The sequence below is a fragment of the Phasianus colchicus genome, chromosome 7 (assembly GCF_987193195.1).
Source record: "Phasianus colchicus chromosome 7, bPhaCol1.hap1.1, whole genome shotgun sequence".
Taxonomy (NCBI): domain Eukaryota; kingdom Metazoa; phylum Chordata; class Aves; order Galliformes; family Phasianidae; genus Phasianus; species Phasianus colchicus.
In genome coordinates, this window is record NC_143442.1 from 824,485 (window position 1) to 851,697 (window position 27,213).

At 47.2% G+C, this 27,213-nt stretch overlaps 1 protein-coding gene and 1 long non-coding RNA gene across 6 annotated transcripts in view; one reads left to right on the forward strand and one right to left on the reverse strand.

Moving 5' to 3' along the window:
• Positions 1-20,310, reverse strand: part of GPD2 (glycerol-3-phosphate dehydrogenase 2) — a 52,320-nt gene extending 32,010 nt beyond the window's left edge. The window contains exons 1-3 of one of the 3 annotated variants that reach the window (XM_031590819.2): positions 20,174-20,310; positions 9,822-9,929; positions 3,969-4,140 (exon numbers count right to left, since the gene is read on the reverse strand). In XM_031590819.2, the coding sequence (XP_031446679.1) occupies positions 3,969-4,140; positions 9,822-9,923 (274 nt within the window). In that variant the 5' untranslated portion in view covers positions 9,924-9,929; positions 20,174-20,310. Of the gene's footprint in view, positions 1-3,968; positions 4,141-9,821; positions 9,930-13,209; positions 13,437-19,931; positions 19,950-20,173 lie in introns of those variants that run through there. The other 2 variants (XM_031590821.2, XM_031590820.2) reach the window with 2 other exon arrangements.
• A 100-nt stretch (positions 20,311-20,410) lies between these two features.
• Positions 20,411-26,997, forward strand: LOC116227471 (uncharacterized). Of its 3 annotated transcripts, XR_016468074.1 has the most exons (4): positions 20,411-21,450; positions 23,760-23,869; positions 25,566-25,609; positions 26,043-26,997. It is a non-coding gene; the product is annotated as an uncharacterized LOC116227471 (long non-coding RNA). The 3 variants fall into 3 exon arrangements; XR_004166571.2 differs by lacking the exon at positions 20,411-21,450 and having other exon boundaries at positions 23,588-23,869; XR_016468075.1 differs by lacking the exons at positions 20,411-21,450; positions 25,566-25,609 and having other exon boundaries at positions 23,588-23,869.
• Positions 26,998-27,213: the final 216 nt, after the last annotated feature.

Sequence of the window (27,213 nt, forward strand, 5' to 3'; positions counted from 1 at the left end):
TTCTTAAATTACACAATTTGTATGTAATTCATTAAAGACACTTCTCTAGGGTAGAGACAATCACAAGAAAAATTACTCCGTACATGGATAAATTTGTATTCAAAGTGTAGTGCACTGTCTATATTGTAATGAAAAATTTTAGCCTTCTTCCTGAGGGAAAAGTCAAAACAGAACTTAAACAGAAGCACATTAAAACCTGGATATTTCACAATAGAAAGGCATTACAGTACATTATAGGGGCCACGCTCCCTCAAGCAAATTATAGTTTGTATTCATGGCAGGAACAGAATATTTTCAAGAATACCCTTAACTCTTTGAAGCAGAGCTCAAACTATCACACTAATTATTTCAACAGCACAGCAGCTAGACAGATAACTGGCAACCCTGCCTCCTCCCCAAAGTTTGCTCCAGAGGCTCCCAGTGCCAAAAAAGGGCCCATCTGCAATGGGTGCACACTCAAGGAAGAGCTTATGGGATTGATGCTTCAAAAGTCATCCCTGTGACATCTTGTGAATGTGGGCACTGCCATTATTTGCTCCCCAGAAAGTTTCCCAAGAAGTCTGCTAACACCCCAAACCAGTCAAACAAACATTAAGGCTATCCCACTGAAAGGAGTGATGAAGTGCTTGGAGGAAGACTTCAGAGGAAAAGCATGGTGAACTCCAGTGGCAGAGCTCCAGCACAGCCTTACTTGTTTCAGAGACTAAATGAAATAAGGCAGGAGGGAGGGAGGTTTTCCTCCATGTAGAAGGAAGATACCTAAGGGGCAGCACAAGGCTAACAGAGCAGCAGACAATATATCCATACTGCAGGCTGAAAACCTGCAGCCCTTTCCAGTGAGACTACCAACAGCCATGGGATTAAGAAGGAGCATGCAGAATTCCAGAGCCTTCTGAATCCAAGTCTGAACAGGCTTTTGGGATTAAGAATTCGGCAATTCACTTCTGCCTATCAGCCCATCCAAACCCAAGTGTTTACCAGCCTTAAAAGCAACAATCCAAAATTTCAATCCCCGGTGTTCAAAGATAAACCAGCTCCTACTGATTGTTACTGTGAAGCAAATGAACTTCTTCTAATATTCAGGGTTCTCACTCGTAACTCAGAAGTTTGGCCAAACACAAGCTTGCCATAAATTGATTTTACCAACAAAATTAAACAGCCATTATCAGTATGCAAGTTACCAAATCCCAACTACCATGGTTATGAGTGCCACTAACCAGACAGACCTTCTCCATCTCTGAGGATGTGCAAAAGCTGTTCCACTTCATTATTATTTTTCTCCTCTGTATTACACACACACACACTCTAAGGATATAGCATCCTGCCACATACACAAAATGTTTTAATTAAGACCTAATACAAAATATAGCAACTTTGCTAGGAACTGCAGGAAAGAAGAGTTGATCTGCCGCTTATAATGCACATACTGCAGCACTCATGCAACACAGACATCCTTCTTTGACGCCCTGTACAGGCAAAGGGCCCACACACAGTGTCAGCCACCAGACAGCACAAAGCCTTGCAGACACTCAGCCAGGTGTGAGGCTGCCAGCTGCTGTGTTTTCCTAGCACAAAGGAGGGATAACCACGGGGCTCAGAAACATTCTCGCTAATCCAGAGTGCCTCAGAAGAGCACTTTGCGTTATAATGCATATTCTGACAAACACTTGGAGAGGGGTTGCACGCTTGCTGTGCCCCCAGCTGCACTGCAGGACAGGATGCAGCTCTCTGTGGGTGAGGGATGTGACAGCACTGCCAGCAGTGCTCCTGCACAGTGTGGGACAGCAGCATTGTTGCTAGAAGGCTGGACCATGGGAAATGCACACTTAACAGATGCTTCTCAATGATCCGGGGCAGGCACCAGGCTCTATTTGGCACACAGCTGCAAGACAGCCATCTATGCTCCAGCATAAGGAAAGCCAAGGAAGAAAAGCAGCGCAGGACAGCTTTGTGGCCATCTTTTGCTTGCAGAACAGACGGAAACACAGGGAGGTGGCAGTCACTTACAGAACTTGCTATAGCAGATCCCTCCAACTGGAGGAATCCGAAAATCAGGCAGACAAGGAGAAAATGAAACTCAGTGGTCCAGCTTTGGGACCACCAGCAGCACAGTGACACGCGAGCCCAAGGAGCATCTGCATGAGCAGTCGGCCCTTGGGTCCTTCCTTCTCCATCTTTCAGGGCTGCTTTATGCCATTTTAACATCTGCTGGTCTCCCAAAACTTCTGTCCTTAAACTAATTATTACTGGTAACTTCCAAAGATCAGAGTAATTTATTTTTGTCAAATGTGACTGAAGATTAATGGATACAATCAGAAATAATTTGGTGAAAATATATCAAACTCATGAAAAGCAAAATTTGTTGTTAAGTGAAGCAAACATAATAAAAGAGCAAGTTCCATGAATGAACAGCAACAACACACAATTCATTAACCAAATGCCTAGGAATATTTCACACTTCAGAAATCCACTGATATAATCAGAATATCTAGTAAAAGGAACTATTACCTACAATAATTTCTCTGTGCTTTACAACTGTATTTTCTACCACAATATGGCAAAGGGAGAAATGAAAAGATCCAAAGTTACTTTTAACGATAAATGAAAAAAAAAAAAAAATCAGTAACTTGATTTGCAGGTAGCTAACAATGAAGAGCAATGAAGCATACCTTGCTGCTCCATCTGTTTCAAAATGATCGCACCTTCTTGCCAGGTATTCTTCAAATCAAACTCCACATTACATTCCTGGAGTCAGGTTTTACCTCTTCTGATATATATCTACATGTTAAACAACCTTAAGAACTTTATGACTATTTTATATTTTGCATTTCAGTTAAAAAAAATAAATGGAAATAGCAAGGTCAAAAATACAGATACCAATGAAGGCCTGTTCTCTTTCATTGGCTGATTCCACTGAAAACAGCAACAGAAAGAACACATCCCAAGGTGACCATTTCTCACTGATTCTTTTGGGTTTTTAAAATAAAAATACAGTATAGCATTTCAACTGAACAGAAGCTGACGCTCCAGCCTCTCTCTCAGAAACCTGATGCATTTTTACCTATGCATCTGGAGCCTTATTTTCACCAAACTTGTAAAATTACCAATTGCCTCCAAGAGCCATTGAGTTCGAGTAGAAGCTGCTAGCTAAAGTTGTCATGCAAGGAGGACAACAGTAGGTGCTCATGCCCTGCACTGCCCCCAGAACCAGAGCTCTGCACAGAACAGACGAGCTGCCACACATCTGTCAGGCAGCAGCCCACAGCCATACAGACATTCTCAGCCCTTGGCAGAAGTCAGGTAGAAAGCATCATCTTGAACTGATTTTATCTCAAGCTTTCTGAAGAAGGTTAACAATTAGTTTTTCCACTTAGGTAGCTTTTTAAACCAGTTACACAGCTAATCTCACAAAAGAGGAGCCAGGAGAGCACAAACCTACTGTATGCAGCTGCAGACTGAAGGCTGGGAGTAGGCTCCCTAGTACATTCAAACAGCCTTCCCTAAACTTGCAGTGCAACAGGCAGCTACACAGCATTAGCAGAGGTTGTAGATCTCACGTTACAGGAAACATGAGCTTGAGAGCCATGTGCCTTATTGTGAATTCATGCTTGCTCCATTCAGAAATAACGTGTACTAGAACGTTGTGCAACTGCTGTCTTCTCTGCTGCAGGCGTGCAAGTGTAACTGCAGGTAAACCCACCAAGCAAGAAGCATGAGAGGAGAAATCCACCCAAGTGCAGCCAGCAGAGGGTCAGCACTGATGCGAACTGCATATAAGCATTTAGACAATGAAAACTATGCTGAAATAAAATACAGCAAGATTTTTCTTTTCTTCATTTCTGCTCCCGAGATCAGAAGGCAGTTTTATAACCAGGCATTCAGAGGACACATTCTTTATCTTCAAGTGGCTTTTGAAAGCCAATCTGATTAATTATTATAAACCATGTAATCCAAGAATGAATTCTTACCTCTAGTGACTGCATCTAAGGCACAACCACATCCTGTTGCTCCTCCACCTATGATAAGAACATCAAACTCAGGTGTGTTTTTTAGTGTGGAAATCTGCTCTTCTCTTGTAGGAAAATCGTTCTTTATGGGAACAGTCACTGCTTCTGCAGCTTGAACATTCACCAAGGTGCCCTACAATGATTAAAAGCAAAACAATGAGCTGCATTTAATGTGTATCCAAAAGCCACACACACACTTAAATACGCATGCAACAACTCACAGCACTTCCTATTACCCAGAAGGTAAACTGAAATATTTCAAGTTGCTTTACCTTTATTTAATGATAATACTGTATTAAAGCATTATGGAGCAAATACTATTAAAGACATGCAAGATCAAAAAGCCATGCAGGCTGTCTCTTTGCTTGCAGCTCCAGCTCTGCTTTGCATTCCAGCTCTCTTCCTCCCAGGTTTCCCTCACTCACCACTGCCCCTCACTCTGCACACACTAAGCAGTGAGTTCCTCTCACCACTATTTTGCTTGTTTATTCTGAAGACCCAGAGGACCCATGTTTCCCAGCTGCACTTCCAGAAGATGCTTTTAAATTTTTAAAATATACACTGCAGAGACTGGGACACCAGGGTCAGGGTAACTAATTGGAAGATGCAGAATGGACCAAAATAAACAGGAAATTAAGGCCACTCATTTTCAGAGTATTTCCTGGAAGTTACACTTCCTGCACAAGGAGAAAACAAAAGTCCAAGTGTTTAAGCCCTATGCCCTAAGTCCCCATCCCTGGGGGGTGTTGCAGAGCTGTGTGGATGTGGCACTAAGGGACAGAGTCAGTGGGCATGCTGGGGGTAGGCTGGGCTTGGGCATCCTGAAGGTGTTCTCCAACCCTAATGATTCATAGAATGTCATGCATCTTTAGTCCAAGCAGCAGATTTAATTGATGTAAGACAGCCTGCGTCCAGGGCTCCTAGTAAGTACAGAAGCTACATTCAAGTGACCAAGCCCACCTACAATCCTCCCCAGCAGCATGCCCTACCTCGCTGCTCTCCCCACTCCCAGCAGTCCCACAGTGCCCTGAAGCTGCAGAGAGCTATCCGCACGTACAAGCCACCTTCAGTTTTAAGAACTCCAAGTGCTTTCCTGGCATTTGCAGAGGGAAGGGAATATACACCTGCCATAACGAAACAGCTTGACTGACAAAAGGTAGCTCTGTCACTTGCAGCCATCTGTTCCTATCTGCAGCTGAAGAGGTTTCCAGCAGCTACCGGCCAAATGGTGCAGCTCCTCTTCAGCTAGCAAATCTGTGCTTGTGGGAGCTCTGTTAGGCTCCCCAGGTCTGCTAAGGTAGAAGGGATTCTTGCAGGACCCACTGTAAATTACCAGCGAACTCAGCCACGCACTGAAGCCTCAACTTGGCTTGAACTGTATGTAAGTGCAATGTATTATTTCTCAGTGTTGCTATAAATGTATCACTGCAACTGACAATACAATCTAGTAACCTCTAGGCCTGTCTAAAGAAAGAGCACATTCAAAACATACAACTGATGACCAAGTTCACCTCAATTATGGATTACGTAGACTGAAACACAAAGACTCTTCTTCCACTTCCATACTGGCTAACTGCAACAGTGCAGCACAGGAAGGTAACAGCCAGAGCTACCACTGCCCCCTGTGGCAATACAGACTATTTCCTAAGTGCTTACCTTAACTTCAGGAAAAGGAATACAATACAAAGTCAGAGTTCGTGAAGCACTGACACCATTTAGTTTCTTTAAAATGCATTATCTACAACAAATATAGTAAAAGACAGCTCCAAGCAAACAGTCCCTGGCACAGCAAAAGCTCAGAGATCAGCACACGAGTAACTGAAAGTAAGCACAGTGATTAGCAGCCTAGGAATTGATATAGATATGATTCATCTTGCTGTCAATTAAATGTGAGACTGAAGAAAAGCTGCATACAGGGATTCCATCTGCAATAACGTGATTAGTTTGGCAGTGAACAAGTATGTTTACTGAAATAAGCAATTGCTGTTTATATCTACAATTTCTCAGGCAAGAGTTCCTTGAATGGTTTTGATTACGCTCTTAGTGAGAAGAAATGTAGTTTGGCAGTCTGAATTCAATCATCAAGTTATAAAGTGATCTAGTAATCCATAAGCAAGCATTCTTGTTAATTTGGCTAATGTAAATCTCCAGGTAGGTTCACAGAGGCAAATTCATCATCCCTATTCATTAAAAAAGAAAATGAAAGTAATTAAAAACCCCAAAGCAAGCTCCGATGCATTATCACATTATCGCTGCCTGCACCGGACTCCCTGCAATGAGCAATTCCTACTGCCCCACCAGCACTGCTCACCAGCAACGGGGCTGCACTCAGGCACCGAGCACAGCCCCACAGCAAAGCAGTGCTTTTTCCTCAGCAGCTACAGAAAAAAAAGTAGCAGTGGCTCAGAGTCAAACCCAGAAAACCAAACAATACCCCCGTCGTATCTACTGCCGGCCCATTGGGCTCAATGAAACAGGCACACAAAGTAAGAACTCGGCAACTGCCACCAGCTACAAAGCGAGAGAAATCACCATTTCCATTCCTCTGTCACCATTAGCATTAGAGGTGCTTGCAGCAGAGGTACCAAGGCAGGCTGCAGCACTGGGGCCATTTCTATCTTTCAGTTGTCTGAATACTCGAGGCCAGAACTCCCACACAGGCAGGCTGTGTATTTTAAGCCCCGTGTAGGCGCCCAGCTTCATCTCAGACAGGATTTTCATTTCCAGGAGCTCATGATCAGTAGTGAACGTAGCGCATCCAAGCTGGAGAACTATCTGCATTGTTCAAGACGAATTTAATTTACAGAGGTGGCACAGAAGGGAACTAAGCCTTCATATTAATTCAGTAAATATCCCGGTGATCAGGTTACCATCCGAAACACAGAAGTGCAGTATTCATCTATCAGCTTCTGAGTTAAATTCAGCAACTCTGTCATGTCAACACATGCTCCCATGCTCTCCTCGCTCAGCTCAAAAAACAACACACAATCAGGGGAACTGACTCAACTGCTGGCATGCCTGCATATGCCATACACAACCAGGAAACGTATATCCCTATTGCCTCAGTTGCTGTTGCAGAAACAGCCTCCCAGGCATCAGCATTTTTATCTGTGTGTTACAGGAAAAGAAGTGGGGATAAACAACCTGCCATTGGGACAGATCAGAATCCACCGTGTTTTATTTCCAGGGTGTAAAACACCTTCCAGTTCTTACACCCATGCAAGGCTAATGACACTAACCAGGCCATTCTCATCCAGGCTTTCACCCTTAAGCCTAGCAAGAACAACTCCAGTTCCAACACCAGAAAATACCCACACTCACTGCTTTCAGCAGACCAACCACGCACTAATATGCCCAACTAACAGATCCAAGGGAACTCCCACCCATTCCCCAGAGCCAGCAGCTCACCACCCCTTAGCTTTCCCTTGGGGCAACCCGGGACAGCTGAGTTTCACAGGAGCAGCATCAGCTGAGCAAACAGAACAAAGACAGATAAGTCAACCGCACTGCGCGCCCAGGATTACTGGCCAAGGGAGCTCTGTATTCTGTACTTGGGTGCTCTAATTCCAGGATGCTAAGCACAGCACAGACACCCAGAGCCACATACAGACCAAGCATGCTGCTTTACTTGCATTTTACTTGTGTCTTACTATGTGACGGATTCTGATCTTAAGATAACAAACAGACTTCTTACAGTGCGTAGCCAATTAGTGCACATCTTGGGGCAATATCCTTCCCTGGCACAGGAAGACAAGATCTTTGCCCTAGCATACATTTGATTGGCAGGCATTATTAAAAAGAGGACACTTGGGCTGGGGGACATGCCCACAGCTTAGATATGTCAACACTACAAATGGACTGTCCTCCTTTGTGTCAATCCCTGCAGTCACGTTCCACCTGCTGCCCTACATTAGGTGGTTAAGGCAGAAGCTTTGAGGGACATCACGTGGGAAATGTGCAAGTTAGTACAACATGAAAACAACACGCTGTTCACTTGACAGATCCATTTGCCTACACATATGCTAGAAATTTTTCAGATCCTTTGTAGACAGACACTAGACAATAGGTCCAGAAATCAAGGGACAAGTGGATTTTTTCATCTTGACACCACTTTCTTTAAAGCGTGTTTTTTTAACTTGCCTTTGGAAATTTGGAATGACCATCCAATAATGGCAGAAAACTGGAAATTCTTGAATTCTGCAATATTGCATATATGACAAATTATCTACCCAGATCAGTTGTGCCTTCCAACTCCTTTTTTATTTAGCAGTCCTAAGATTTGAAGCTGCAGTTTCCGACAGTAATGAAGCCAGATTGTAATATCCTATGATAACAGCTCCAGAGAGAGTTAGATTAGCAGCTAGGCTCAAAACAGGCAGTCCAATGGGAAGCTCACTTAAAATGCTAGGCTTTATTTTTTGCAACAGTATCTGAAGCTATAAGGATCCTGGCTTATCCACTTTCCAGCTAGGCTCCCTGGGAATGACTCATCTCATTCGCCTTACCGATATCTCAACTCTACTCCTCTTCACATGGAAACAGCCAGAAGATTCAGACTATCGTTTATTCAGACCCATTCTACACACCTTCATGAAGTTAAGATCTACCTGTATCCCTGGGTTTCAGCGCTCGTGGTTTGAATGGGAACCCACAGTAAATACACAGTAGCTAAGTAGCTCGTGGTTACTTGCTGTTGATAAGGAGCTGGCCAATTGCATTTCTAAGGTGAGAAGCACAAAGCACCCTGAAAAATGAGCACCCGCTCACCTAGCTGCTGAAAGGAAGGATGAGGTGCCCCTCTTAAGCTCTTTCCAGATGGAAAACCAGATGGAAGTAAATCAGGCCAGAGCTCTGGCTGCACCTACTTGAAACAGTATGGAACACCAATTGCAGTGAGGCAGGTAGCAGCCTCACAGCCTACACTTAACAGATGAGATGATGTGTTCTTTACATGCATAGCATACAAATATATGAACTTCTCAAGCATAGCACAACTGCACTGAAATAAGAGGTATCTGTCTAAAACCAGTAGCTGCTGATCAGCACCAGCTCTGCCTAAAAGCAGACCACAACTCTTGTTCCTTCTGCTGATGTTTTTCCTAGGTTTCTGCATTAAGAAGTGGGAAACAAAAACAACAAAATATGGCTGCTCCAGTTCACCTGGAAGAAGCTCCGATAACAGTGACACAGACTAGAACCAGGATCTCCTACGTCTCTTTCTGCTACCACTATCTTTCTTTATCAGTATATTTTTCACCATCTTCCTTTACTGCTCTGGGAATTTTTAGCCCATCAGTGTGCCTTAATTACCCAAAATACAGCCTCAAACCATGTCCTGAGCACATCTTTGTCTAGGCTGTGCCCACGCAGTGAGACACCAATGCTACCAGAAGCAGAAGACCTCCCACAGACCCCACCTTAAAACAATTATCAGTTTCCTGAACTGCCCAAAAGTTGCCACAATCATTGTATAAAGCTGAGATTCTCAGGTAATGCTAGTGTTTCTATGTACTTCAAGCAACTTGTACTTCAGCTGGTATTTCTCACTCCTCCTGTAACTAAGTGACATCCTTGGGGGTACCCAAAGGACATTTTTTAAACAAGAAAAATGATTTACATGAATCATACTTTGCCACTGGTTAAAGACCTGCAATGGTGAAACATCATTTAATGCCATCCTCCAGATAGCACACAGCAAATCAAGCTGAGAGCTCTTGGCATCCCTTCCCAAACAAAGCTATTCGTATAAGCCTAACATACGCTCAAACAGATTTTAAGCTTCATATTTTATCAGAAGTCATAATTAATACTTACGTGTTTGTTTCTATACTGAGAAAATTGAGAGAGGCCAAAAACTGTTGCTATGGCACCTCCTCCAATGAGAACAGTTCCTTTCACTGCCTTCTGAAATGCCATTTTTTACTGTAAGAAAAGAAGATAAAAATTAATAGGCAGTTATACCATGTCACAGAATAGACCATTTGTAGAAGACGAAGACAGCGTTGATGTTGTAACAAGTTGAAACTTAAGAGTAGCAATAGATTAATTAACGATTTTCATTGCAATAGCAGTGATTTCTAAACAGATGTAGACAGAGGCAAGCCAGAATGCTCTGGTATTTGCAACTCAAGCAGAATGACAAAAGAGTATTGAAGCATACGGGGAGATGTGTGGGTACACACATACGTGGTGCTGCACATACCTGCATACATGACAAGTACTTACAATACTGTGGCAGTAGCAGAATAAGAACACTGCCATCAGCCAGATGACCACCACATCCTTACTGCAGCAGAACAGCTGATCTGCTTGCAAGATCACCTTCAACTCCCCTCCATCCCCTCAAAACCATTTTTACAACCAATTATCCCAACAGCACTCCATCCCACGTCTCCACCAGGAATTACAGCCCTGCTCCCACAGCTCCCCAGCACAGCTCATCCTACCCAGGCACAGCACAGAAGCGATGAGCTGCCAGCCAGGAATGGCTCCTTCAGCACTGAGCTGCAGCAGAGGCAGGGGACAAGACCGAGAGCTTTAAAACAAGCACAGAACTCTATAATCTAGCTTCAGAGGTATTAAAGCCAGGCCTATGTAGGTCAGGAACATTCTTAAAAGGCCCAGTGTTTGGGGCTGAATGAAAAATTTGCATGGAACTGACCTGAATCTTAAGTAGGCGCAACCCAACCCATCCTGCCAGGACCAAAGCAGCTCGCACCCCATAGAAACATGTGTTGAGTTGGAACTGCTCAGACAAAGCTCTGAGTCCTGAGGTGACAAGGGCAGCATTGTGCCCCAGCTCTGCACAGCAGCCCCAGCACAAAAGACAGCACTGCTGCAACACGGCACAGGCAGCACACACAGCCCTGAGAGCCCCTGTGCATCTGCAGCGTGGCAGGGGAGGCTCCGGGCATCGTTCCACCTTTCAGTTGGCATTACAAGTGGCACCAAAGATCTTTAAAAACAAGACAAATAAGAAAACTTTGCTTTAAAAATTGATACCATCTTCACTTCTGTTCACTATGCTTGCAGCACGCTCGGGGGAGAAAGCACACCAAATTATTGCAGGCAAATAAGTGCTTTAGGAATGATGTTGTATGCAGTGATGCACCGATTGTTGTGCAGGAAGAGAGGACTTGCACCTTCCCCAGCGTTTTTGGGAAGAGCAGCACACACACTCTGAAAGGTTCCCATCACAAAGACAACCTTTATTGGACTATAAGTGGAGAACCAAGTTTTCCACTGGCCTTATACTTCAGTCTCAAAAAAGACCAACTTCATCTTTCCTCTATATTGTGACTGGGAGGAGGGCCCCAAATCCCCCACCACCCAGAATTAACAGAACTACAAAGAACACACACAGGCAATGAGCATCAGGTCACGCACCACCCATGGCTGCACAAAGCACGTGGCAATGGCAAACACACACTGAGCACTCTGTGTACTATGCATTGCCACCATACGGTCTCTGCAAGTCACTAGAATAATAACTTAACTTCCAACTGCAAACCGGAGACAGCCTTCAAGGCGTTTCACACACCTTATGCAGCAGCACAGAGTCACTTCAAATAAGGCTGCAAGACCCCGGCTCACAAACGCCTGCTCTGGGAACACAACATGCTTTAGAATCCAAGCAAGTTTCAAAAGAACAAATTAGCATCTTCCAACAAGCCAACTTACATGACAGAAAAAACACTGGCTTTCAAGAAAACAAACGGAAGTATGTCCTAGCACTTGTTTCTCCTTAAATCATCATGTTTAGCTGTGAAGCCCGAGCACACAGCTAGCAGAACCAAAGCCCCACATCTTTGCTCAGCAGGGTCAAAGCAGAGAGTGGAGGTGCTGACCACCATCCCAATGCCCCAGAGACCTGCACTGCTCCACATAACTATGCAAATCCCAGACCATTATGTTAGTTTTTTTGTTTTTAAAGCAAGGGAATTGTGACACCAGAACTGTGTGTCCTGCCGGATCATACTAACCACATTTTTTTTTCATCAGCCCAGCGCCACGAAGACGGTGAAGGGAGTGGAGCATCTCCCTTACAAGGAAAGGTTGAGGGAGCTGGGTCTGTTTAGTTTGGAGAAGAGGAGACTGAGGGGTGACCTCGTTCGTGTTTATAAATATGTAAAGGGTGAGCGTGATGAGGATGGAGCCAGGATCTTCTCAGTGACATCCAGTGATAGGACAAGGGGCAGTGGGTGCTAGCTGGAACATAGAAGGTTCCAATTAAGTACCAGAAAAAGCTTTTTTTACAATGACGGCAACAGAATGCTGGGATGGGGTGGTGGGGTCTCCTTCTTTGGAGACACTCAGAACCCACCTGTGTGACCTGATCCAGGTGTTCTGTTCTGGCAGGGGATTGCACTACATGATCTTTTGAGGTCCCTTCTAACAAACATTCTGTGATTTCTGAAGAAGTCCAGCTCTTTAAAAAGGAAGGAATTACATCACATCTTGTAACCAGTTGACCAGGACATCTTTAGTTGTGTTGAAGAATTCCTGCTGCACCAACCAAAACTAAGTTTTCTCTGCCCGTGATCCAAACTAGAAGTATCACTGCATAAATGAAGAAGCACAAAAATCTGTGTGCTACATTTCCAAGCTGTTTGCACAAATTTATGAATATAATAAAAGAAAGACTCGACACTCAGTGAGTTACATAAATAACTACATGGTATTTTTTTTCAGTAGCTTGAAGTACTATTTTCTTCTGACTACATTTTGCTGTTAAAATCCTCAAACTACATATTCACATAAAGAATAAAAGCCTTTCTAGGTCACAGCTGGGAAATAAGATACTAGCAAATATTCTTCAAATTCAGAGACACACCTCACCTGCTTCCCTTTCCAGAACCAGCAGGCACCACCCAAAGTCTCCCACTCGCAGCTGCATTAGCTCAGCATCTCCCAGTGCCACATCTCCCAGATGGGGGAATTGGTCTGAGCAGCCCCAGCCACAGTAAGAAGCCCCCCACAACCGCTGCCACAACCCAGAAAGCCTCGAAGCACCTCTGTCACCAGCACTAACAGAACACAACACAACCCTTCATATGCACGAACAGCTTCTGGAGACCAACCATCCTTTAACAGATTATCAGAATCACACAAAAGCTCAACTCAAAATTGGTTTCTTGGATGAGACAAGCAAAATCTTCAGAACGGTGTCTTTTAAACCACTGTTTTTTTTTAGCAAACTAACCTTTCCCAGCTTCAGATTTCTCCCACGGAGGCTTTACACCCTACAGGAGCAAGGCCTCCAGCAGGGCACAAAGGCACTGCCACCAGACCCATTTCACCCTAACCACACCACAGTGACGTTCCATGTGCCACATCACAGCTCTGCCGCAGTGTGACACCAGGAATGGCATGGCACCTTGCTGCCCTTGCTACGGCCAACTTCCAGCCCCTGCAGCTGGTTGCCAGCATGGGGCTTGGTCTCTCAGCCCTTGGGAGGGGAGAGCAGCTCTTGGAAACAGTGACAGGCATCATTTGTGTGGTCAGCTGTCACATTTTGGGGTGCATTGCACCGAGCGTGGCCAGCAGGGCAGGGAGGTGCTCCTCACCTCCGCTCTGCCCTGGGGCGAGGGCACAGCTGGAGCACTGCAACTGTGCAGGGCCAGGTGGGATGGGGGAGCTCCAAAGGCCCCTTCCAGCCCCAGCACCGCAGCTTCCTCCAGCTCACACAGCCCCGCTCTGGGCAGGAGGATGGTAGGAGCACGGCCCAAACACAGCCCAGGCAGCCCTGTGGCTCAGTGCCAGCAGAGAAATGCCAGGCTCGTTAAGCACGCACCTGTGGAGGTGTTCCCCATGTCCCTGAAGAGCTTCAAGGGCTACTGCAAGCATCAAACAGGACGAACCAGAGAGCAGAAGAGGAAATAGGAAAGAATGCAGGCCACGTAATTATGGCAAAGATCGTATGTGGAGTGCCACACATACAGACAAGAACCTAAACTCAAAAACCCTCATCTATTCCAAGCAGATAATAAAACTTGACTCTCTTCCAAGCTGCAATCAACAACTTGTGATGGAATCTCAGAATTTTATATTAAGACATATCGTAACAGCATGCAGCACAAGAAGCAGCGCAGTCTGAAATAAGTCATCCTTCCAGAACACAGATATTCTCAGCGGTCTTTAAAAATGTCTCAAACAGCACACAGTGGGTTAATGCCGTAAGTGCAGTCCGATGCTGAACATCTCCAGGTTAAGCAAGCTTTACCCATTGTTTCAAGGCGTATTTTGATGTGCAGCACCTGTGGGTCCTCAGCTACAGGGCTGGGGCAGCCCTCGGTGGGCCACAGATCAAGCTGCTGGATCAGGGAGCCCTCTGCTGCCATAGGGCACAGCACGAGCAGCAGGCACCATGTGCAGTGTGATCTGCCCAGATGTGGAAAGCACCCCACAGGGGACACTGCCCAGCAAGGCAGCAGAGCACCAGTGCACAGGGACACACAGCAGCATCAGCTCAAGTTCACAGCTATCTTAAGACTGCCTATCAGAAGTGCAAACTGCAGAAGGTAGTACAAAGGAGAAGAAAGAGCCAGCCTACAGGAAATGGGAACCACACAAGAGGTTTTATCAGGACGAACTCATGCTTTCGGTTTCCAAGCATTCACTACAAACTACCTTCACAGCAGGAACCACTCCCTCCTGCGCTGAATTCCAACCCAGCAACACAGTGCTCACCCCCGGTGGTCGAGAGGAGCGTGGTTTCCCAGCCAGCAGTTCCCCTGGGAAGCACACAGCCTAGAGCTGCAGGACCCTCAGCCCAGCTCCCCAGTAACACTGCCAAAGTCAGGGCTCTCCCGCTTTGCCTCCAGCCCCACGCTTAAAATCCAAAAAGCAGACAGACAGAGCACAACTTACATCCTGTTTCTAGATAAACTATTTCAACACCCGTCCTTGAGAGAAGCTTCTGAGCAGGGCATCCCACATGACAGGTCTCTGCCTCCCCACCACTGGCAGCAGACTGCTGTGATGCCCATGAGGAGCACAGCCCGCAGGGCCCGGCCAGGCGCTGAGCAGGCAGCCTGCTGTTGGCTGGGATCTCGGTTGGGGTTGTGTAACTCTGCAGCCCGCCAGCATGCATACCTGTGGGGCTCCCAGCCCTCCCCGGTTAGCCCCACTTCTGGGCTCCAGTCCCTTCTAATTACTGAGGTATGGGGCTAGAGCTGCAGAGGGCACAGGGAAAGGAGTGGGGGAGGAGGGAGCGAAGGAAGATTCAGACGCAGTACCGCAAGCTGGAGATCAGAGGAAGATGACTACTTTAGCAGAAATGCAGAGACAGATGGATACAAACTGTAAAGCTTTGCAATAAGTGTGACGCCCTGTATGCTGCCATCAGACATGGTGTATGAGACGCAAAACCTGTTAAATTAAGAGAAGAAATCCAATCTGTTATGTTGTATATCTGAGCGCTTTATGAGGCCATTACCATGGAATCTGGGTGCTTCACATTCCATTTTAAATGAACACATCTAATAAAGTGAGTCATTCAATGGAAGACTCAAAAATAGAAAACTTATAATCACCCCCACTAGGGTTTGCATAACCTGCCATTCGCACGGTAGCACTGTCTAATCCAGTGCTTTCCAGTTGTTCCAAAGCTTCTCAGGTGAACACTGGGTGATGCGAACTCCAAACCAAAGATCCCTACAGGCTGAGCTGGGCACCCTGCGCTGCCTCTGCTTCTCCAGCCGCTGCTACCCTTGTAATGAAGCTTTTGATCCTTCTGGCTGGGCTACTTGAAAGGTAGCTGCAGTGCTGGTGCCCAGGACTGCAATGAGCCAGGCTGTAATCAGGACTCTTACTGCAGGCAGCGCTACTCAGGAGCAGATACTGACAGCTTGCAGAATGCATCCATGTAGGAAATGCTCAAAGAACGTGGAAAAAAAAAAGGATGTAATGGGATCACATTAACACCCCACACACAACACAATCATCTACCATGTCCCATGTAGCTGTTCTTGTTTGCTTCTTAAGTGACTAAAGCGGTTAACACTTTACATAGCATGTCAGACCATGCTAACTAAAGTAAGCATCTTAGAAGGCAGTAATTAAAGCCTCAACCAGCCAGCACTGGAGATGCTTGCCCTGCACTCCCACAACCACCAAGCACCTCTGTGCCCAGCCCGTACAGCTCCCATCTCCTGGGCTGCCCTCTGCTCTGCTCTGCCCAGCAGTGAGAACAAAGCGGCACACTGAGAGGCAACCCAAGCTGGTTATCTCACAATCTGGGCTCTGACACACGCCCTCGTGACTTCTGAATCTCATTCCTGCAAGCCACAGCTGTAAACGAAGCCACACACCAAGACAAGCTTCCAGCAGATGCAGAACTCGGCTGTCACCAAAACGCTGCTGAAGACGACACTCCAGATCCTCTCCTAGAGCCACTGATGGTTACTTCAGGTTCTTAAACACAAGTTACAGCACTTTAATTAAAGTAATTATCCCAGAACAACCTCACCAAGCAAGCACAGAAACACAGCCCATAATATCTAAACAGCTGGCAGGGTTAGAGTCCCTTGTAGCCGGAGACCGCACTACAAATTTTAAGTTCCTACACCCTAAATTTAAAGTTCCCAAATCCCACAGGCCAACTTCCACTAATTAGTGGAAGCAGAGCAGCAGTTTGCCATATGGGGAAAATGCTGCCCACGCGGTGAGCGGGCCCGAAAGGAGCTGCATGGCATGTCACAAAAAACCACGGCAAAACAAAGAACAGTCCTTCTATCCTCATCCTTCTCTTGCTCCCCACTGCTTCCAACTTCCTTGTTGTTTGTGCTTAGGTGACCAAGACCTTCCCACCAGGGTTAGGTGGCAGCCCAACTGCTTTAACCCTACAAGGGTTTAACTTGGACTTCTCTCTCTATTTATATTTTTCAACTTGACAACTTCCTTTTCCATGTCACACACTACCATCACTCTCCCCCCCCCCAAAAAAAAACACCAAAAAACAAAAACAAAAAACCCAAAACCTCACAAACCCAAAATAAAATAAAAATGTACAAACAACCTGACTTACAGATAAGGCAAGGAGGAGTTAGAAAAAGTTACTGTATAGGTGTTACCCTTTTCTGGCATTCCTCACTCACTTTGAATTTAAGACAGATACTTGATAGGCAGTCCACCAGTTCAGCTTCATCCTAATACTTCTACCTACAGCTCCTTCCCTCCCTCCTCCCACTTCAAGGCAAACAGTAAAGGAGAAAAATAAAAAGTAAAGCCCTGTATGTTAAACATATTACAGAATTGGACACAGATCTGCATATACAGACAGGTACCCGCTCAAAGGAAGACAAACACATACAAACTAGGCTAATTATGGAGGCGTGTCAAGGAAGTAGCCTACTTTTACACCCAGAGTTGAACTCAGCTCCCAGCCAACAGCAGGGGCACGCAGTCAGTATCATTTTGAAAGAAGAACTAACACTCAGTTTGAGAAACACTTTGCGAAGCAAATGAGTCCCTATCCAAGGCTCGGTACCCAGCCAGCAGAGGAACGCCAACCCAATCTCCATTGGCACTCCACACTTATAACTCTGGGTGAGTTCATCTGGCATTTGGAATCCTCTGAGGCAGTTACACGTTCACTTGGGAACTTGGATCAAATGCAGTTATTTAGAGGTAGAAAACGCTTCTCCCCCTGCGCCACTAAAAAAAGAAAATAAAAATCAATGCTATGATAATGTAGAAGAGTCCTGATTGCAAATTGTTTGCTCATGATGTAATACAGAAAGTTTTCTAAAGCATTGCTTTTTGGCAGAAGCAGAATATACCTCCATTAGCAAGAGCTGCAGCATCGCTGCGGTGCAGCCCTACAGCAGGTGCTGCTGAGAACAGCTTCCATAGTGCAACCACGGGGCACCTGCTTTCAGGAAGCACCAGTCCTGCCCCATAAACACCCACAAAGCAGCTGAGGTACATGAGGTCTTTCTCATTTAAAGGAAGATCTTCCCACTTTTGTCTGATCTGCTTCAGGCCTTTTCCACCCCTAGACCCCAGCACTCACCCACCGACTGCTCAGTGTTTCCCACTCCTCCAGGAGCACGCAGGGCAGGCAAGCAGCATGCCTGCAGGCAGGTCACTGACACAGGCACCTCCTTCTCCTGAAGTCTGCACCAACAGACTCCCACCAGCTGCAGTGGCACACTCACAATGGAGCTACTCCCTGGAAAAACAGGCTCAGACTACAAACAGAGAGCCAAGCACTATACAGCTGACATCTACAACTGCACTATCAGACCCCTGGTTTAAATGAAGAGCAGCAAAAGCCCATCAGCTTTAGAAAAGACATATTAATTTTTGAAATCCTATTTGCCAGCATGTGAACTCACCAAAATGAGGCACCTGATAGATGTAAGCTGCTGCCCAACAGGGTTGCCTGCAAATGGAAGCCCTTGTTATGAAAGTAGTAAGATATGTACACAGGGAAGTAAAGTAATAATTGCAAGCTGGACATTGTGGAGGGGGAAAGCACATTTCTCTTATGTATTTGCTAAAGCATGCAGAGCACTGTGAACAATAAGCACGCAGCAGAAGGGAACCTGTGTGAGCTTTCACTTGGAAAGCTGGTGTGCACTGAAGGCCTTTGAACCCATCCAGTTTTCCATGCTTCCATTAGCAACAGATTACCAGGCAGTAATGGGTCTCTAGATATAACAGTTCATTAAGCAGAAGGGCACAGCCTAGGACATTGCTGTCACTGTGCTCGCGTGTACATATATGCACACACAACTAAGTAAAACAAAACACTCATCCACTGGTTGTTACACGCAAAGTAACACTATAAATTAGTCGTAACGTCTGCATAATTTTTCATGTTCATGTCCTCATTGGAAGCTTTCATCCGCTGCTACAGTGAATGTGCATGCTAAGTGTCTAACATTAATAACACTGCACTTGTTGCTATTATAGAGGAGCCTATACCACATTACACCTTAACTATCAACAGTCAGATCTCCAAGTACCACACTGAGTCATTACTACTCGTCACTCATTGCTCCCATCACTGCACCTACACCAAATGAGAAAAGGGAAAGGCGTGATTAACTTCAGTTAAAAATACATCGTGCTGCCAACAGCTGCGTCCTGAGCCCGCTCCCCATCCACGGCTGGGATTATCTTACAGAGGGACCCGGCTGTCTTCAGGCTGATGGTGTAACAACCCTTGCGTAAGCTCCGCATGCGGGTAACTCTGCCTGGAAACATGCAATAGTGACAGCAGTCCAGAGAGATCGCAGCGGAGAAGGAAAATAAGACACAAAAGGCACAGCCGTAACCTGAACGCCACCAGAAGATAAACACCAGAGCCTGCGGTGGTGACAGCCCCAGGCACAGCTCTCCAAGCCCTTCACTCCCTCCCTCCGCAGCCACCCCGCACTTGTGGCGAGGCGCAAGGCCGGGCTGCGTCCCTGTGCCACTCCTGCCATCAGTGCAATACTTTGCCCCTTGAGAGCCCAGGGCAGCACGGCGGGCAGAGCCGCAGCCGCACGCACAGAGGGCCTGCTCTGCTCACGGCACAGCACGCAGCCAGCAGCTCCGGCCGCTCTCCTCTCAAGGCGTCCACGTGCAACGGCTGCAGTGACCGATTACAAGAGATAAGGAGCCGGAGACGCTCAGGAGCTCCTCATTACACCTAGACACTCTCACCCAGAAGCAATGCTGAGTGCTCAACGCGAGCCAGGAGCGCTCCAGCCCTGCCGCGCACAGCTCAGCATCCCACCGCACCGCACTGCACCCCGTCCCCGCGCTCGCACCCCGCCGCAGCGACGAAGGGGCAGAGCTGCGGGCCGCCCGCGGGTCGACGCACAGCGGGACGCGGCGGCTGCGGCTCCTCGGGGCACGGAGCTGCCGCGGGCTCCTCGGCGCACAGCCGCACGCCGCTCCTCCCCTCATTCGCACCGGCTTCCCGCCGCTTACATAAAAGAGCCGAGGAGGGGCCGCGGCCCCCGGCAGCCCCGCGCGATGGAGCCGAGCACAGGGTGCTGCCGCCCGCCCAACGGCCGCTGCGGTGCGGTGCCGTAGCAGCCCCTCGCCTCGCCTCGCCCCGCCCGCCCCTCCCGCAGCCCAGTACCGGCACACGCAGGGCCTGGCGGCGCGCACCGCAGAAAGGCTCGTTAGGCCCCGCTCTCCCGGCCCTCTTCACCCCTTTTACCCCTTACCCCGTGCCGCCGGCGCGGCTGCTCGCGGAGGCGGACGCTGAGGAGAAGCGGCGCGGTCACGGAGCGGCCCGGCGGCCTCCCCGCCCCGGGCTATATTTGGGCGCGCCCCGGGGCCGGGCCGCGGCTGCCCGGATGGCGCCGCTCCAGCACGGCGCGGCCCGGCCCCTCCTCGGCCCTCCCCCGGCCCGGCCCGCAGCCGTCCCACAGCCGCTGTCCCGGCCCGCCCCGCCGCCCGGCGCTGCCCCGCGCTTCGGAAAGGCCGCGCCGCGGGGCTCGGCGGTTCGGGCGGACCGGGAAGCGCCGGGACGGCCCCATAGAGAGCTGCTGGGGGCTGGGCACCTCCCGATGGGGACGGGCCGACAGCCCCGGGGCCGTGCGCCCGAAGGGGGGAAGGCTGAGGGCTGAGCGGCGCTGACCCGCAGCTGAAGGGCGGGGGATGGGGCCGAGCGCTCCCGGGTGCCGAGTGCTGCTGTAGGGGCTGCTGCTGGTCGGGATGGCAGAGATCCAGAGGCCCCTTCCACAACCGCGTCGTGGGGTCCTGGAGCCTCGAGTGGTTTGTGTGCAGTTCTGGGCCACTCAGTACAGAAAAGACACGAGTGCGTCCAGAGACAGGCGACAGAGCTGGGCAGAGTCTGGAATGCAGTCCTGACGGGAATGGCTGAGGGAACCGGGATGGTTCGGTCTGAGGGAAGCCCCGAGAAGACCTCGTAGCTCCCTACAACTCCTGAAAGAAGATCGGAGCGAGGAAGGGTCAGCCTCTGCTCCCCGGTAACAGCAATAGGGCGAGAGGTGATGGCCTCAGGTTGTACCAGGAGATGTTCAAGCTGGGTACAAGGAAACAATTCCTTCTCCACAGAGCAGTCAGGCAGTGGCACAGCTGGCCAGGGAGTGGGGGTCACCATCCCTGGGGTGTCTCAGAGCTGTGGGGATGTGGCACTGAGGGATGTGGGCATGGGGGGGTGGGTGGGGTTGGGCGTGGGGATCTCAGAGGCCTTTCTCAACCTTGATGATTCTTTGATTCTATGATTTCCTGGGATTTCAGCTGTTGTTTTACTTTAGGACCGAGGCAGGTCCCAGCACATAGAGCTGGGTGGCAGCTCTGTGCTGTATTAACATCATTTACTTACTGCAGGTCCTTCCTCACTACTACAGTGAGGTTCAGTCCGGATGGCCTGACCACTTGCGGTTGATTGATACAAGAACTGCTAGAGCTCCTGCCCAGAGAAATGTGCTGTCTCTGGGAGCCTACCTTTGTAAAAGCAGGCAGTGCCTAATAGGTGTGCAGAGACAGCTTCACACTTTTCATTCCTGGTTGTTCCCGGTGGCCCCAGTGTGGCATGGAGCCACACATCTGTGGCTGCCTCTCAGTGATCTCTGCTACATCTTGTTCTGGAGCTGCGGCTTCTCAGGATCCCTGCTGATTTTTTACCAGGGCTGGCAGAAGCACTAGTGAGCAGTTAGCCCAGTTTTTAACAAAGTGGAGGCCAGATTTCAATGCTGCTGCCTCTGAGGAATAGTTAGCGGAGCCCATAGGGCAAGGGGCAGGAAACCTGCAGGGCTGGGATGGAGGTTGTGCTTGAGCTTCACGGCGCAGGGCATGCAGGCTTGGTTTTCCCTACTGAGCATTTCCTTCTCAGAAGTTCTCCAATCCTTTAGCTTTGCAAAATAGCAGATCTGCATTCTCAAACTTCTAACAGTTAAATGAAGTGCTAGGCCTATGAGACTTGAAAGTGAGTTGCATGGCCTACTACTGGATTGCATGATTTCTGGAGACATTTTCTGTATCTTCTCTTTGATTATCCCTGTTGATTAGCCCCTTGTTCTGTGATAGCCAGGGCAGCCCTGACAGAGCATCTGCTGTGGTCTGTAAGGGCTCTCCATTTCTCATCCTATTTGCCACGTGCTGGGCTTCCAGGGTCACAGCTGGCTGCCACAGCTGGCCAGTGTTGTTTTGCAGTGAGAAGGCACGCAGCAGTGATACGCCATGGTCCTCTCCTTTCCAAAGCTCCTGGCTGAACCCCTGGCTGCTCTGTATGTTGCAGTGTACTGAACTCGTGTTTCCACCAGTGCTTGGGATCTCCTTTTCCATGCCAGACCAAAGCACCAGCAGATCTATGGCTGCGTCCTTCCCCACAGGGCTGTCTGTGCCCAGCTTGTATCCTCATGCAGATGATGCCATGGATGTGGGATCCTGCTGACTGCAAGTCTCTGCTTTCCAGGCATCAGCCTCCAGCCATCAGCCTCCAGCCATGCTTCTTGGCTGCCTCCCAGAAACTGCTTTTATTGCTGTTCTTTGTGCTCACTGCTTAGTCAATGTGCTTTACAGGCAGCAAGAGACGTGCTCCCTATCAGACACAGAAAAACAACCTGCCGTGGGCATGAGCAATGGGCACAACTCCCCCCCATCGCTGTCCCTGGGGCGTGCTCTGGCCTCCTGTCGGCAGCTAAATGTCAGCAACAGGTCCTTTCTGAGGGGCCATGGGAACCCAATCCCTCTGCATGGGTCAGATGTAACCACGGGAGCTAAATTGGAAGCTGCAGTAGTTGTGTATGGCTATCAGCTCTCTAGGTGGCATTTAAAGGCCTTAAGCAACTGCATGGGTTGGCTTTCAGAAGTTTTGCAAAGTCAGGGATATTTGGGATGGAAGTAGTTTTAATCCCAGACAAATTAGGGGATGTGGTCCTGCCTTTTCCTTTGAAAAGGAAACAAGATCCCAAGGGATAGCTGGAATCAGTACTCCATAGATCTTCAGGTACAGAATCTGTGGGAATACCTCAATTGAACAGAAGGAACTGAAAATGGGAAAGAAAAAAAAACTAAACCCAAAAGATTATGGTTCTTTTTGGGACCAGGAAACAAGGATTCACATGCAATTTGCAGTCCTGAAGATTGTTGTCCACCTGGATATGGCTGCATTGCCAGCACCAATTTATGGTGCATGTTGATTGATTCAGAACAAGACAGGGCTTGACTAGAAAGTCTGTCCACATCTGCTTTCTAAGTGAGCACATCCTGCATCTCAGAACTTCTACATTCATGAACTCTTCCAAGCCAACACTATTGTAAAGGGGGCAGAAATGAGAGAGCTGTGCTACTCTTCTCCTAACAGGGCAATCCTGGGAGTGAAACCTCTTGTAAAAGCAGCTGGGATGTTGTCTTGCTTACTGGTTGGTAAAAACTGGGCTTCGTGTTTCCATAGCGCAAGATTTGTAGAAGGTAAAAAATAAAAAAATAAAATAAAAAAAGATGAGGTGCTATGTCTTGGTGTATCATAGAATTCCTTCAAGTCTGTGTTTTATTTCATGTCTAGATCAAAATATTACCTCTCGAGCCTGTGTGCGTGTGGCTTGGTTGCTGGGACACCTGCCAGCCAGGAACTGGGGATGCCTGGAATCATGTGCTCAGCAGGTGTAAACTGCGTGCAGGCAGAGTTCACCTTCTGTCCTCAGCCCCAGAGGCAGTTCCTCTTCATTAGTGAGGGAAGAAGATTATCGTTGCAACCTGACTGCATGCCAAAGTTATGTATCATAAGAAGAAAATCTGTTCATACATTCACAAATATGTTTTCTCCTGATCTGTCTATAGGAAAATGTCTTCGTGAGGGTAGAGAGAGAGGCAGTGATCGCAGAGAAGTTGAAAGGAAGCGACAGGCAGAAGCTGGACCTTTGCTGAGATTTCTTCAAGCAGGATGCATGGTAGGTCCCACTGCTGGGAAATAAAAGCACTGAGTCACAGCTGTGATTAAACATGGAGCAGCACTCCCATCGCTGGCTGCGGGTGTCAGCTATCACTCAGAACTACAAGTGTGTTGCCTCTTACCACATCTGCCACTTACCACCTGAACCAGGGCTGTGCTGCTGTATTGCTAGTGTTTAAATGTTTCTCCCCTTGCACCCAGCAGATAAAAGCTCTGCTGTCTTTTTGTGTCTGTATGTGTGTCTGGAAAGAGAAAGAGGTTCATTTTTTCTGTTAAAACGGAAGTAATGTGTTATCATCATAATTATGTCTTATTGTTTGCTGTTATGTAAAGATAACAAATCAGGGCTGAGTCACAGGAGCAAATGCAAAAATTACATTTTTAAAAGAATAAGGTCACAGGCCACATGATTTGTTGCAGAACAAACACAATAATTAATTGGCCTCTCCCTGCAATGGTAGCACAGGCATCTCAACTACAGGAGAACCAGGAAATGGAAAACAGCAGTGTGCAGGAGTGCAGGAGGACCATTGGTATTATTCTGGGGCTTACAGTGAGCTCTAATAAGAAATAAAAATGTCATGGGTAGAAAGAGAAGAAAGGCAATATCTTTAGAATTGCTGCTTTGACAATGCCAGTGTATATTTTCTGTTGTTTAAAGATTTTCATTGTGGGAAATGTTGGAAAAAATATATTTTAGAAAATTATTTGAAGTTTATTTTTCTCTACATACTCCAAAGGGAGAGATTACATGCAGAGTATGGAACAGAGAAAGCCTTTTGGAATTTGTGCTACTTTTTTTATTTCTCTGAGACAGTGATAGACCAGAACCAGCCCAGTGAATGCACACACGTGCCTTTTGTCCAGGCATTTTCTCCACTGCATTGGTTAGGGAAAAAATCTTAGAAAACCTGTCCAAGGGCATATACAATCACTTTCAAAGCCTTACCCTGATATAACTGTAATCAATGAAAAAATGGCAGGATTGGACTCTCCTGTCCTCTTCTAATGTCCACTTCATTAGCACTGCTTGGTTAATGGTTTTGGCTCATTGCCATGTGAATCCTGTCTGGGACAGATGTTTTCAGGGTGTCCACAGATTTGCAAGGGACTTATGCAGTTCTCTAGCAATAGAAATCAATGGTTATGTTAGAAAAAAAAGTTATTTTAAATATCCACATATATCTTGTCAATTTGGGTTTGGTGACCTTTTGTAATCCAGCACTGTTGAGCTGAAAACAAAGGGAGGAAAATCCAGGAGTTCCCCTTTCTCTGGTATTTGAAGCACAGAAACATGACTGGATGTAAATGACTTCTGTTTGTGTCTGAAGCTTGTAGGATGGATAATGTGGCTCAGCTGCTTTTCTGCACTGCTTTTGACCACACTGCCATCCTCCAGCTTCCCCAGAATTTAAGACTGTACCTTTTTATCTACAGCAGTATTTTCCCCGCAGATTTTAATAATTAATTGGGACAAGCCTGGTGGGTCTGGAGATGAGCGCAAAAGAGGCAGCAGATCCGTGTGACCAAGTGACCTTTTGCTGTCCTGCCAGTCCCTGTGCTCTCCTGTGCTCAAAGGGACACTGTCAAAATTGCTAGCCCTTAGAGCTGTAACTTGCTCTGACAACTTGTTCTACATTATAAGTCTTACCTAAAAGATTACCACAATTGTTTTGTTTGTTTTGTTTCAACAGTCCTTGCTGAAGGCTCCGCAATGTAGATCCATTTGTCTTTTTAGGTAGGTAGATATTTTTAAGCACCCAACTTCCTCTCTGGCCTGTTAAAATCAAGCTGGTGTGCATGTTATTGTGCACAGCAGAGGCTGCCAGGGATGGTATAAATTTTCTGCACTCTAGAAACAGAGGCAATGGCGCACTTTGGAAGCCTTTGTTTAAAAGGTTTTTAGAAGCCGTTTTGAAAGGCCTCCACAGTTATTTTGGGGCAGCAGTAAGTGTTGTCTGGACTTTCCTGGCAATACTAAGAATTAGGTACTGGTCTGTTAAGTGTAAGGAAGGGATGTCCAGATGATGTCCATGTTTCAGGTCAGTTTGAGTTATTAGGAATTAGTTCTACAGGAATTCCATTTAATACTGTTCAGCATGAAAATGTGGATCAGGGCAAATAGTCCAGCAGTCCAGTTTGCAGCATTGCACTTTCTTATTTTTATACAGCAATACAGAGATGAATGCAACTCCACTGTAATTGTGAGTGGTGCACAGCCATGCTGGCATCATGTGGCAAGAGCATGTATGGCCATATTTAACAGGGAAGAGGGAATGAACAGTGTCCACCTACCACACTCCAGGTAACTCACACCCCCAGTTTTAAGCTTGATTTGAGCACTTTTACCACTTCCTTTCTGAAATTCTTTTCCTTGTTCCAAATGCACCTGTATCACCTGCACTTGAGATGCTCTTGATGGCCCTGAGCTACAGCACCATCCTCAGAGGCACACTGCAGAAGCAGCAGCAGTGCCCAGAGCACGTCACTCCCTCCCTGCAGCAGCAGAGCCACTAAGAAGGCACTGTGTCAAGCCTTAGCCATAAGCAGCCAGGTCAGAGCCCCTTTAAAGGTGACCTGGGATGGAAGGAAGTGCATTTGTACCTTTTCGATGGATAAAAAGACCTAAGAAAATCCTTTCTTCCTATGTTTTTCCTTCTTTGTTTCTGCTGAAGGTCTATGGCGTCTCTTTAACTTCCAGAAGGATTTTTGAACTAAGCTGAAGTGGGTGATTTTCTAATCATTTTCTAATGTTACAGCTCTTGTAACATTCTCTCCATTCAGCACTGTCCCACCTGCAGTCATCCTAAAGGGAAGTTAGGTATGAGCCTGTCACACTGCTTGAACAAGTACTTACAGAGCACGTTCTGGAGCAGTGCTCCAGCTCCAGTGGGTCCAAATCCCCTCCTTCACCGAGCTGTCTGTAATCCCTCAGCCAGCAAACAGGGATGTTCTGAGCGGATGCAGAGCACTGTGATGCACATGGGAAGTGATTCTCGTGGCTGCAAACTGCGAGTGCAGGGGCTGGTTTCACTTTCACTCTGGAAATGGCATGGGGTTGGTAACGCTTTGTTGATCGTCTGTAAAATCTTTCTCCACATATAGTAAAATAGGAAGTTAAACTCTTCCCAATGTGAGCATTTTCCACCTCTAGCTTCTTTTGGGATTTCATGTTCTGGAAAAAGTGTTTCAGGGCTGACTGTAGATATTGTAAGCATAGCCTAAGTAAGAATTACTACCTGATGCTTTTGCTCTGTTACTTTCTGCCAGTGTAAAATGAGAGGTTGCAGTCTGGGAGAATAAGGAGCTGTGATGGCATTGCACTGCACTGCTGCCTTGGCT